Genomic DNA, 14,076 nt, shown 5'->3' with positions numbered 1-14,076 from the left:
GTCATCTGCATATCTGAGGTTATTGATATTTCTCCCGGCGATCTTGATTCCAGCTTGTGTTTCTTCCAGTCCAGTGTTTCTCATGATGTACTCTGCATATAGAAGATATGAATATTGTTCTGTTCTCTCAATGTTAGGTTAATTTGTTCTACAGCAATAGATAACTACGCCAAAGTCTTTGACTGCGTGAATCACAATAAACTGGAGAATTCTGAAAGAGAGGGAATACCAGACCACCTGACCTGCCTCTTAAGAAACCTATATGCAGGTCAGGAAGCAACAGTTAGAACTGGACATGGAACAGACTAGTTCCAAATAGGAAAAGGAGTACTTCAAGGCTGTATATTGTCACCCTACTTATTTAACTTATATGCAGAGTACATCATGAGAAACACAGGGCTGGGAGAAGCACAAGGTGGAATCAAGACTGCTGGGAGAAATACTAGTAACCTCATCTTAGACACCATCTTTAGGGCAGAAAGTGAAGAAGAACTAAAGAGCCTCTTGATGAAAGTAAAAGAGGAGAGTGAAAAGTTGGCTTAAAGGTCAAAATTCAGAAAATTAAGATCATGGCATCTGATCCCATCACTTCATGGGAAATAGATGGGGAAACAGTGTCAGACTTGATATTTTGGGGCTCCCAAATCACTGCAGATGGTGATTGCAGCCATGAAATTAAAAGATGCTTACTCCTTGGAAAGAAAGTTATGACCAACCTAGACAGCATATTAAAAAGCAGAGACATTACTTTGTCAACAAAGTTCTGTCTAGTCAAGGCTATGGTTTTTCCAGCAGTCATGTATGGATGTGAGAGTTGGACTATAAGGAAAGCTGAGCGCTGAAGAATTGATGCTTTTGATCTGTGGTGTTGGAGAAGACTTTTGAGAGTCCCTTGGACTGCAAGGAGATCCAACTGGTCCATCCTAAAGGAGATCAGTCTTGGGTGTTCATTGGAGGGACTGATGTTGAAGCTGAAACTCCAATACTTTGGCCACCTGATATGTAGGGCTGACTCATTTGAAAAGACCCCGCTGCTGACAAAGATTGAGGGCAGCAGGAGAAGGGGATGACAGAGGATAAGATGGCTGGATGGCATCACCAACTCAATGGACATGAGTTTGAGTGAACCCCGGGAGTTGGTGATGGACAGGGAGGCCTGGTGTGCTGTGGTTCATGGGGTCACAAAGAATCGGACAAACTGAGCTACTGAACTGAACTGAATAGATAACTAAGGCAGTTACACTACACCTATTCACATTTCTTGGAACCTTAAAGAAACCCAAGGGATTTTTTTAAAAAGGAATATAATATGGGATTCATAATACAAACTATGGCCCTATTTTCTCATACATTTAGATAGGAATTCTTGCATGGTTTTAAAACTTAAGACCAAGTAAATTCAGGCAATAATTAATACTTACCAGCACATCCTCAGGACTAAAATTCTCATAAATGAAAGTGCATGCTTACACCATCAAAATATGACCTATATTTTGAATATATTTCTCTGGAAAATCCTGACAGGAGAAGTTGAGAGAATTTTGATGAGGAAATTGGCTCAGCCAAGTAGAGGTGCTTACAATAGACAGAGACAACCTGTTCCTTGTACTTCACAGTTTTCTGCAGAATCTATAAATAGCTAACATTGTTTTCATTGATGCCTTGAGCCAGCCAGCTCCAGGGCAGGCTGCCTAGACTGACTGCTTTGCAGAATGCTAGCTTGTCAGTTTTCCCTCTAGAAAAGCAGACAAGACTCATGGTTTCCAGACACCCCACATCTCCCTGCTCTCTTTTATAAATCCTCCCTTTTAAAAGCCCTGTTGACAAGCACCTATTGATTCTCTTTCATATGAGTAAATCTGTTTGCATATAATTAACTTCTTCCATATTATTCTTGGACAGGAGTATACATAGAAGGAATCTATGAAAAGGTGTCAAAAGGTTGAACCTGGGACATTCCCTTATTTAGAGGTCAGAAGCAAAGCAGTTAATGAGGGTATCAACGCAGTTTGAAAAACTAGGAGAAGGTATCCTTCAGAAAACCAAGAGAAGAAAGCCAGAATACTGGAGTGGGTAGCCTATCCTTTCTCCAGGGGATCTTCCTGACCCAGGAATCAAACCAGGATCTCCTCCTGCATTGCAGGCAGATTCTTTACCAACTGAGCTATCAGGGAAGCCCACTCTTCATGAAACCAAGAGAAGAAAGCGTTTCTCTTGAAATAACTGTTGAATGTTGCTGAGTGGTTCTATCTAGGATTTGGCAACTTGGAAGTCACTAGTTACCCCCACAGGTGTAGTTTCAGTGGACTGGGGGCAACAAAAGCCTAACTGAAATAGGATGAGGAGAGAATGAGGGATCTATTTGTTCTGGCTGTAAAGGAGATCAGAGAAATGAAACGTGGTTGGAGAGGCATGGTGAAGGAGGAAAGTGAGGGTTGATTTTCAAAAAAATATTAAGTTTTGGAACATAATAGATAATACTTTCAGATGATTAAAAATTACAAATAAAACATTATATATAAAAAGTCTTCCTCCCACTCCTGATTCCCATTTGAATTATTTCTTGTATCTTCTTCGATGCTTTTCTCCCTGCGCACATAAGAAAATGGTATTATTTGTCCCTATTTTTATTGCAAAAGGCAAGAAAGTAATACATACATAATGTTCTCCATTTTCCTTTTTTTTTTTTTAAGGAAACAATACATAAATTCAACTATATCGATAGGATAAACTTTCTGAAGTGGGATTGCATATGCTAAAGGCACATTGATAGATATTTCTCAATTGCCATCTGTAAGAGTTGTATCAACTTACACTCCTATCAGCCATGTATTCCCCACAGTCTCACTGAGTGCTATCAAACTTTTTTGATTTTTAACAATCTGAACAGTGGAAAATGGTATCTGAGAGGATTTTCTTTTAGAGATGAAAACTAGAAAAATAGAAAGAAAGCCTGAATACACAGGGGAGAGAGGGGAAGAACCTGCAGAAGATTCCTTTTCTCGGCTGGAGGAGCAGAATCTACTCCATTGGTGATTCATTTCATAGATCCAGATGCAGGGGGTTGTTGGTACATTTTGAGGGTACACGTCTGTACTGATTGCTTCTGTTTCTCACTTGAAATAAGAATTGAGGTCATAAGGTAATAAGCCAGGACAGGGGAAGAGTGTTGAAGATGTGAAAGACCAGGTGTGAACTGCTTTGCGTAGAGGGTAGGGGAATAGTCTGCCCAGGGCAACTAGGATTGTTGAGCAGCTCTGAAGGCCCCCTCAAGACTTGCAGCCTTAAACTGAAAGTGAATTTTGAAGGAAAAGGAGCCTCCGTGCATGAAGAAGACCAGTGCTTCAGGGAGATTTGAGAGGGGAAAAAAAAGCAAAGCATTTATCAGGTGGTGGTTTAGTCGCTAAGTCGTGTCTGACTCTTGTGACCCCGTGGACTGTAGCCCATCAGGCTCCTCTGTCCATGGGATTTTCCAAGCAAGAATACTGGAGTGGATTGCCACTTCCTTCTCTAGGGGATCTTCCCAACCCAGGAATCAAACCTGGGTCTCCTGCATTGCAGGCAGATTTTTTACTGACTGAACTATGAAGGAAGCCCAAGCATTTATCTAGTAATTAACAAATATTTTGGCGGACTATCCTATATAGAGACTATTGCTGGGTGCTGGCTTGTCACTTACTTTAAAATTTTTATTATTAGTATTTTTGCCACTAAGCAAAGTGTGGGATCTTAGTTAACTGACTAGAGAAGGAACCAGGAGTCCCCTGTATTGGGAATGCAGAGTCTTAATTACTGAACCACCAGGGAAGTTCCTGGCTTGTCACTTAAAGCAGATCACAAGCATATTTAAGTTGGCTGTTCACAAAATCTGATTACAGTAAGACTATTCACTCTGCAAACAAAAATACAAAAAGTTACCATAGGATCTCTTTATATGAACTTTTCCTAAATTTGGGGATGGGCGTTTTGACTCTTAATAGCCTGGACAAACAGCTGCTCAGAAAAACATGCGCATATACAAATTTGCAGACAAATGCAGGTGGTTTAGAATCACAAATAAAGAATCTCTCAAATTTTAGAGAAATAAAACTTACCTATATTTTAAACAGTGTACTGTTTTAGTATATTTCGAATGATTCAATTTACACAAAGCTTTCTAGGAGCTACTTCATGTTGTGTATTCGATGCCTCAATAAGAGCTCAGAATCTGAAATCATTTTACGTTTCCAAAAAGTATAGTTCCCCTATACTCTTCTCCCAGAATTCCCTTAAGTTTACATCTTACATAACTGTAGCTCAATTATCAGAACTATTGATAACAATACTATTGTTTCTTGATACACTTTATTCAAATTTCATCCACTGTCTCATTCAAGTCCTTTTTCTGTTCCGGAATCCAATACAGGATTTCACTTTGCGTTTAGTTGTCTCGGACTTGACTTTCTTCTTTTAATCCAAAGTGGCTGTGTGTTCTTGGGCAAAATTAATGTCCAAGCCTTTCTTCTGTCTTACTAGACGTGATATGATTAACAATCAATAAAAATACACGTGGAATGTTTTCGGACACGTCAAAGACAACGAAATTGTTCTTAATGCGCAAAGCTGGGCATATCTAGCGTGGCCTTTCGTTCAAATTAAAACAAAAATAAAGCAAATATAAGAGTATTACTTTTGTCGAAAAGTTTGTCCTAAAGTAGGACCCGTAGCTTCCCGCTAGGCCGGCCAGGATGCGCTTCCTCTAATTGGGCAACGTGTGTCCGCGCTGACGCAGAAAGGCTGCCCCATTGGTCCGCGCAGTCGGGACTCAGGCGGCTTTTCTCTTCGTGCTCAAGGTGCCGAACCACTTCTTTTCCTCCAGCCGAGCGCTACCCTTCTTCCCGAAGTGCCAGCCTGAAGGATCGGACTGAACGAGGCCGGGGAACTGTACTGAGGTCAGCCGGGAAGAAGCGGCGGGGATAGGGTATGAGGTGGGAGGTGGCAGAGTACAGGTGGTCGGCAAGCCTGGACGCGATAGCCCGGTTGGCGCGGCCCCTGGACCCCCAGGGTCTTTGCCGTTTCCCGGCTCCCTCCGCTGGCCCACCTTCCTCGGGATCCCCCGAGGTTCCGCGCCTCTCTGCCGCCCTGCTGCGGGCCCCGCCCTCGACTACTTCCCCCGAAAGGCCCCGCCTCCTCCGTGAGATCGCACGCGGGCCCCGCCCTCGGCCCCCTCCCCTTAAAGGCCCCGCCTCCTCCGTGAGACCCGCGGGCCCCGCCTTCGGCCCCTCCTCTTAAAGGCCCCGCCTCCTCCCCATCCCCTTCGCTGGCACTGCCCTTGCCGCCGCCTATCCAAGACACCGCCCTCACCGTGAAAGCATCCCTGCCCAGTCTCTTGTCTTTTCACCTTGCACCGCCTGGGCCCCTCTGCCTCTTTAAGTTAGGTTTGGTCCCATTTCTCTCACTGCCCCCCATCCCGGCTTTGTTCCTGCATCGTTTTTTCTCAGCCCTGCCACTCTGCACACCTCCTCCCCCACTTCGTCTGGCTGCCCGGGTCCCTGGATATCCCCACAGATCCGGGCTGTCTCTGTGAACTTGGCAAATTGTGCAGAGGCCTCGTGCTGGGCATTGGCGATCTCTTGTTTTCAAGACCTCCCTGCCCGGTGGGAGAAGTCACTTTGTTATGGAGTCTTAACAGGGCCGTGGATGCCTGTAATCTAGGAAGCATGATATTGCAGTATTTAAAGGAAGGCATGCTGGAGTTACAGCCCCTCCTGGTGAGATCCTTAGGCAGACCTGTGAGGGACTAAGCTGTACCTTTCTCCCCAGATGTCCCAGGCTTCTTCTGATGCAGAAGCTTGGCTCTCACCATGGTCCTTTAAACACTGGTGGTGTGGTGGTTTAGTCGCTAAGTCGTGTGCAACTCTTGCGATCCTATAGATTGTGGCGCTCCAGGCTCCTTGCTCAGTCTGCTCAGTGGCTTCAGTCGTGTCTGACTCTGTGCGACCCCATAGACGGCAGCCCACCAGGCTCCTTAGTCCGTGGGATTTCCCAGGCAGGAATGCCGGAATGGGTTGCCGATTCCTTCTGCAGGGGATCTTCCTGACCCAGCGATCTGGAATGGGCGTCTTCTGCATTGCAGGTGGTCTCTTTGCCGATGGAGCCACCTTAGGAAACTTAAACACCGGGGAATTATTAAATCTTGTCATGGGCCACTCTTTTAACCGATGTTGGTAGGGCTTTCTAACCCTCACAGGGAAGTGGAAGGCAAGAGATGAATGAGTGATGGGCTTAGACAAGCAATGCCTCAGCATCCCACTCTTGGTGCTGCTTTTTGGATTTTTTCCTGAGAATTCTTATCCAATTTTTCAATTACCAGCAGTCTTGCTTGGTAGGTAAACCAAAAAGTATGTGTAGATAAACATCTTAAGTCACTCTGTAGATTCCTTCAAGCCACCATCCTACTTCAGGGTATACTGTGTGAACACTGTGTATACTGTTCAGAAGATAGTGACCCACCCCTTCAGTCTGTCAGAGTTAGGAAGCCCTGGGATCTGAGCCCAGCTCAACTGTTTGCTGTAAACTTTCGGCGGTGAAACTTTCCTCATCTGAGCCTCAGTTTTACCTTCTACAAAAAGAGCATGATAAGCCCTGTCACAGGATCATTGTGTGGATTTGCTGAGATCCTGCTTATTAAAACAGTCACTTTTAGGATATTATAAATAGTAGGATTTGAGCACAGGTGAGCCCCAACTCTTCAGATTCATGTCTGTCTGATTCAAGCCAGCTAACAGCCTGGTGTTGTCGCCCTCTCCTAGGCACGATGACGACCCTGGATGATAAGTTGCTGGGGGAGAAGCTGCAGTACTATTACAGCAGCAGTGAGGAGGAGGACAGCGATCACGAGGACAAGGACAGAGGCAGAGGTGCCCTGGCTGGCAGTTCCATGCCCGCAGACACGGACTTGGCAGGCGAAGGCGTCTCAGTTAACACAGGTACTGGAAATCCTGGGCTCTAGGAATAGGTTTAAAAAATGTCCATTAAAGATGTATCAGAAGTCTCATGATCTTTAAATATGTATTCGAAGTCTCATGATCACTTCTCTCTAATTCCAGTCGGACATCTAGAGACAACCCAGTGTTACCATTTCACGGTGCTTCTAGCCATCGCACTGCGCAATATTAACATGTATGCATGGCAGTGTGCTGATGATTCAAATAGCCCGGCCTGTGTTTTGAGTCTAGCTTCTCAAATGAATAGGTGTTTGATATCCAATAAATCATAGGTATGAGTATATTGGTAGTATAAATTCCTAGCTATGGCACATTTACACTTTCACACTTTATTATTTCCAAATTGCTGTCAGTTGAGCTAGTACTGGTTTGTAGTTTAAGCAGGAGTGTGACAGTTCCCATATATATGACCTTCTGCTGTGTTACCAAACTTTTTTGATACCCTGATGCCATCCTGATGGATGGCAAATGGCACTTCACTGTAGTTTTCATCTTTTTAGAAGTGACAACTCTTTTTAAAAAAAATTTATTTATTTTTAATTAGAGGGTAGTTGCTTTACAATATTATGTTGGTTTCTGCCGTATATCAACATGAATCAACCATAGGTATACATGTGTCCCCTCCCTCTTGAACCTCCAGTCCACTCCTCTAGGTTGGGAGTGACAAGTCTTTTTTTCTAATTTTAAAGGATACGTTCATGTCCTTTGCTCATTTTCAAAACTGGGTACTTGGTCTTTTTCTTCTTAGGGAGCTATATATTAAGGAAATTAATCTGTGGTTTGAGTTGCAAATATTCCTATTTTATTGTTTGTCTCTTGGTTTTTGTTCTTTTTGTGGCAGAAAGTGTTTTTTTTTCCAATTGTTATGTGCTTGAGAGCATTATTTTATAGTTTCTTAGTTTTATTTCTTATGTAAAAGACCTTTCTCCACTCCAGAATTATTAAAAAAAGACTCCCATGCCTTTTAAAAAAAGTATTTTTATGATTTTGTTTGTTTGTTTAACACTTAACTGTTGATTTATTTGGAATTCATTTTGTTAAGTTGTAGGACTCCAGCTTAATTTTTTTCATATTGCTACCCAGTTATTTCCATATCACTTACTGAATAAGCCATCTTTTCTCCATTGCTTTTTGTTCGTTTGTTTCTATTTTTATTGGGCTCTAGGGGATGGGATGGGGAATACCTCTGTAAGTTACGCCCCACTAGGAAGATGTCCATTCTAACTTCCTGGGATAGCTTTCAAAGCTTTTTCTTTTTCTTGGAGCCACTGCTCTTGCTGGCAGCAGCCTCTTCAGGTCCACTGCTGAGTGGCTCTTCCTTGGAAGACAATTTCTGCTTTTTCTTGGGGACCCTCTTGTTTTCTGACTCATCAGGGTCAGTAACTGGTTCCTCTTTGGGAAAAGATTTCTTCCTCTTGGGAAGACTTCCAGTACCAGTTGTCTCTTCAAGATCACCACTAACTAGCTCTTCCTTGGAAAAAGATTTCTTTTTCTTGGGTTTGGAAAAAGAGACAGATGGGTCTTCCATTCCATTCTCCCGAAGAGCCTCCTGGGACTTTTGCTTTTTCTTCTTTTCGGCTCTTTCACTTGTCTCCTCACACTCCTCCAGGGCACTGCTATTTTCTGAAGAAGCCAGGGCAATTGCAGCCAGCCTTTTCTTCTTCTTCAAGCGTTTCTTCTCCTGTTTCTTGAGCTTGCTAGTAATCTTGGCAGCCGCTTCCTCTGCCTGAACCATTGCCTCCTTCATGACATCCAGATTCTTTCAGGGAATCTCTCCAGTCTTACAGAAGGACAGCCGCTCCTCAACTTGTTCTTGAAGCTTCTCCCTCAAAACACTGGTCAGTCAAGTCAAGTTGCTCAGTCGTGTCCGACTCTTTGCGACCCCATGGACTGTAGCCCACCAGGCTCCTCCGTCCGTGGGATTCTCCAGGCAAGAATACTGGAGTGGGTTGCCATTTCCTTCTCCAGGAAGGCACTGGTAGGCACCTCAGAGAAGCATTTGATTCGTGAGGCAATACTGCATTTGTTTGCCAGGTATCGGGAGATGCGACCTTTGTTCTTGGCAGCTGCTCGGCCAATGAAGGTAGAGTGGAAAATCAGTCTGTATTTTGGGGTGTTACCCCTTGTCTTCAAGGATCTGGAAACTTGGTCCCTTTGCTGGGCCCAGGGAATCACTCAGACACCAGGACGGGCCATTTCTCCATTGTTTGGGAATGCCAGTTCTATCTTGTACTGACTTTCTGCTTATATTTGCGTCTTTGGCTGTTCTTGGTAGTCTCTCCCACTGATTTGTCTTTTGCTATCACAGTGTTGTTTTTATGTTTTAATTACTTATCTGTTTATAGCTGCACTGGGGCTTCGTTGCTTCGCAGGGGCTTCTCGTCGATGCAGCGGCTTTTCTGGTTGTGCAGCGCAGGCTCCAGGGCCCATGGGCTTCAGTACTTGTGGCACACGGGCTTGGTTGCTCTACAGTCTGTGCAGTCCTCCCGGACCGGGGACTGAACCCTATTCCCTGCTTTGGCAGGCGGATTCTTCACCACTGGACCACCAGGGAAGTCCTCCCGCACTGCTTTAATTATTCTGTTATAATATGTTTTAGTATCTGGTAGGCCTGGTCCCCATACAGTACTCTTCTATGTCATTATTTTCTCAACTCCTGCTTTCTTATTTTTCCAAAGGAGCGTGCACACATGTGTAATCACATATTTTCATCAGAAATGCATTAAATATATGGATGAATTTAGGGATAATTAGGCCCTTGTGATGTTGTGTTTTCCTGGTCAGGAATATGGTGTTGCTTTTCCATTTATTCAGGTCTTTCTTAGTGTCTCTTGGCAACATTTTAAAGTTTTCTTCATACAGATATTTATATTTTTTTTTTCCTGTGACGACAAATAAACCTTGACCTCCCAGTCTCATGTCTTGTGACAACAAAGATTTATTTCTCAGTCATGTTATGTGCTACCCGTATGGATCACGAGCAGCCTTGCTTCTGCTTCGTATGTCCTGTCATTCCAGGAACTAGGCTGAAGGAGCAGCCCCTTTGGGGACACACTGTTCTCCTGACCAAGTGTAGAGAAAGAGAGGGCTGTTGGAGACATATAACGGCTCGTTAAGTTTTTGCTCAGAATTCAGTGGCCACAGTAAATCACATGGCCACACCCTGCATCAGTGGGCTGGGGATACATGTTTTCATCCCAGAGGTGGTATTACAAGTCACGTGGTAAGGGGCAGGGCTATATAGCATGGGGGCTGGGAGGTTTGGGGTTAGTTTGAATAACAGGATAACCTGCCACAATCTTGTTATAAAAAGTCAGATAATAAGGAAGTGTGGAAAGAAAAAAAATAAAAGTTCTCTCTCACTAGTCTCCTTAGATCTTACTTCCTAGACATATCCACTGTTAACAGTTTACCTATTTTTCTGGCCCTTTTTCTACATGCAAATATAGAGGTCATACAAATGTACATGCACATATACAAATATATGTAAATATTTATACACGAACATATAGTTATTTTTCTAAAACTTGGGGGATCGTACCATGATATTGTGTTGCATTTTACTTTTTCTTTTTTGACCTAATATGTTTAGACACTTTTCATGGAAGGGAACCTATAGCTACCTTATTGTTTCTAAGAGTTGCTTTATTTTCCTTTGAGTAGATGAGTCTGAATTTATTTCACTCATATCCTAACATTGGGTCTTAGTGTGGCCCTTTAATTCTCGCACACCATCCTGCCATGGACATGCCTGTGTGTGGACCACGCTGCCCTGTGTGAGCATCCCTGTGCCGTTGATGGAGCCAGCTCTGGACAGATGTGCACCAGCCCCTAATCCCGTGGTCATCTTTGGTCACCTCCATATTCACCCCCAACTCAGGTCCCAAAGGCGTGATCAATGACTGGCGCCGCTTCAAACAGCTGGAGACAGAGCAGCGGGAGGAGCAGTGCCGGGAGATGGAGAGGCTGATCAAGAAGCTGTCCCTGAGCTGCAGGTCCCATCTGGACGAGGAGGAGGAGCAGCAGAAGCAGAAGGACCTCCAGGAGAAGATCAGTGGGAAGGTAATTAGAAACACCCAGGCCTCGCTCAGGAGCTACCCCTGATCGCCAGTGTTTGTTATTAGCGCGGTGCGCGCCAGTGTTATTACCGTGGCGCCCCGCTCGTCTTGTGTAACCTGTGTCGCTGTCGGGTTTACGTCTCTTACGCTCACGCTGGTCCCCCCGCAGATGACTCTGAAGGACTTGGCGGTGATGAACGAGGACCAGGATGATGAGGAGTTCCTGCAGCAGTACCGGAAGCAGAGGATGGAAGAGATGCGGCAGCAGCTCTACCAAGGGCCCCAGTTCAAGCAGGTTTTTGAGATCCCCAGTGGAGAAGGGTTCCTGGACATGATTGACAAGGAGCAGAGGAGCACCCTCATCATGGTCCACATTTACGAGGACGGCATCCCGGGGACCGAAGCCATGAACGGTTGCATGCTCTGCCTCGCAGCAGAGTACCCGGCGGTCAAGTTCTGCCGGGTGAGGAGCTCGGTGATCGGGGCCAGCAGCCGCTTCACCAGGAATGCCCTCCCTGCCCTGCTCATCTACAAGGGGGGCGAACTGGTTGGCAACTTTGTCCGAGTCACTGACCAGCTGGGGGAAGATTTTTTTGCTGTGGACCTTGAGGCTTTCCTCCAGGAGTTTGGATTGCTCCCGGAAAAGGAAGTTTTGTTGCTGACCTCTGTGCGTAACTCTGCCACCTGTCACAGTGAGGACAGTGATTTGGAAATTGATTGACCACCTGGGCTGGTGGCATAGACCTCTCATGGTTTGGGCTGGAAGACACATGTCCACGTGTTTATTTTCATTCTTTTGTGTGATCTTCCGGCTTTCCGCCCTGTTCTTCATAGTCTCTTTTATGATATATCAGATCAAGAAATTCTCTGATCAAATCAGCGTGCTGAATCACCTTGTGGTTAGCCATGAAGTGACTTAACATTGTATAAACAGGAAGCCAGGCTTTTGAACTGTTTACTTAAGGTCTTCTAGTGGGACATCTCTGTTATTGTTTCCAGTCAATATTTACATAGCATCCTAAAGACAGTGTCCTGGAAATTGTCTTCAGATGGTCTCAGAGGTCTCTGCCAGGTCCGGGAGTATAATCCTATAGTTAGTGTGTTATTTGCAACATAAATACTACATTTCCTTCATCAATGGTCATATTATATTCACGTGTAATCAGACTCATCGCCGTAGAAGGCAGTTAAACGTTTTAAGTCTGAGACCCTGTTGTCTCTAGGGTCTTGTTTAAAGGTTCTGGACCACATATGTTTGCCCCATCAACAGGGGTGACCTTTGCTGCTGGAGTCGATGTCCTGCTCAAGTGTTGTTAAGTCTACAGTAGGAGGAAGGATGGAGACAAACTTCCCTTTTGATGCTGGAACACCAGCTTGACATAAAAATTAGAGCTTGGATGGAGCTGGGAAGCCTTCGTAAAGAAAGATCTTTGAATAAGATACCCCTGCTCACCTATTCTCTTTTTTATTTAACAAGGTAAAAATTTTTTTGTTGTTTAATGTAGCTTTTGTTAATTATTTTTTAATATTGGAAAAGTAACCAATATTCAAGAAACGAAAATTTACCAAAATACAGAAGCAAAAAAAAAAAAAAAAGAAAAAAAAGAGAATAATCTCTAATCTTACTACCTAGGATAAAACACTATTAATATTTTGAGATATTTCCTTCCAAGGTGTTTTCTTTGTATACACAGACATTTTGTGTGCTTGTTGTTAAACAAAACAGTGGGATCATTCTGAACATACTGTTTTATAGTATGGTCAGTTAATATATCAAATGTTTTTCTGTGTTACTGAATACTCTTTTACAACATTTTAAAGTTGCTGTTTATTCCATTTATAGATGTGCTGTAATTTGCTTGGTGGTTGTCTCTTAAAAATAACCTTTTAAGAGGTAGTTCCTCTTGAAAAGGAAAGCAGCAAAGATTTTCTTATTCAAAAAGTAATTGATTTTCATTGTAGAAAATGTAACAATTGTTACTAAACTAAAAAGAGATTTAAAAAGCCTTATAATTCCACCAACCAAAAATAATCCCTGTTATCATTTTACAGGTATCTTTCTGGTCTTCTTTCTTTGTGTTTATGATAATGATTGTCTTTTGAGTTTTTTTCCTCTTATTTTTTTTACTTTGAACTATGTACATTGTAGGGTCAGGAAAAATATAATCTGTAATTAAATGTTAGCTTTAAAGTTCAGTTTTGCTTTCCCTGGCATTTTAGGAATCGACTAACTGTAATAGGGTCTTGACAGTATCTCTTGTAGTTAACCAGAAAGAGAAACTGCATGTTTTTTTTTTTTTTAATTAAAAAAAGTTTATTGTAGAAAGTATTTGGGAAGTATAGAAATTAGAAACAGAGAGAGCTGTTGTCAATGTTCTTGTTTATGTCCTTCCAGCTTTTTCAATATTTTTAATAACATTGAGAGTTTATTGAATTTAGTTCTATGTTTTAACTTAATATTGTATCATACATGATGCTTTGATGTGTTAAATTCTAAATAAATAATTTTTAATGGCCTCATAATATTTCATCATTTGGATAGATCATACTTTATTTAACCAGTTCCTTGATATTGGATATTTAGATTCCTAGCTCTGGGCTAAAACACATAGCATCTTTGTATTTGGGGCTATATTTTGGATCATTTTCATAGTATAGACTTCTAGAAGAGGAATTATTGGGTAATAGAAATATTTTAAAAGCTTTTATAAGCCATCTACCGTTCTCATTGGAAATGAAAACATGCTCTCTGAGCACCTTGACTTTGCCTTTCAAGAACAGAAATTCTGGGATAAAGTGAGTAGACAGAATGGGGAAATCCTGTTCTAGGGGAAGTGCAAACAGCACAGGCTTTGGAGCCAGACAGATCAAATCCTGTTTGTTTCTCACTGGTGGTGGAACTTCTGGTGAGGCACCTAGCCTTCTTGAAACTCAATTTCCTCGCCTTGGCAATGGGAACAACAGTGCTTCATGGATTGTTCAGTTGTTTTCCACGTGTGATCCCAGAACTGCAGTGTCAGCCTCACTGGGGA

The 14,076-nt window shown here is 43.1% G+C and overlaps 1 protein-coding gene across 1 annotated transcript; it reads left to right on the top strand.

The window, feature by feature from the left end:
* The first annotated feature begins 4,808 nt into the window (after nucleotides 1–4,808).
* On the top strand, nucleotides 4,809–11,765 carry PDCL (phosducin like). Its single transcript, XM_052649491.1, has 4 exons — nucleotides 4,809–4,931; nucleotides 6,792–6,968; nucleotides 10,867–11,048; nucleotides 11,214–11,765. The coding sequence occupies exons 2-4, from the start codon at nucleotides 6,797–6,799 to the stop codon at nucleotides 11,763–11,765; spliced, it is 906 nt and encodes a 301-aa protein (XP_052505451.1). The 5' UTR covers nucleotides 4,809–4,931; nucleotides 6,792–6,796.
* The last annotated feature ends 2,311 nt before the right edge of the window (nucleotides 11,766–14,076 follow it).

The sequence above is a fragment of the Budorcas taxicolor genome, chromosome 11 (assembly GCF_023091745.1).
Source record: "Budorcas taxicolor isolate Tak-1 chromosome 11, Takin1.1, whole genome shotgun sequence".
Classification (NCBI taxonomy): Eukaryota; Metazoa; Chordata; class Mammalia; order Artiodactyla; family Bovidae; genus Budorcas; species Budorcas taxicolor.
This window is presented reverse-complemented; position numbering and strand designations above follow the sequence as displayed.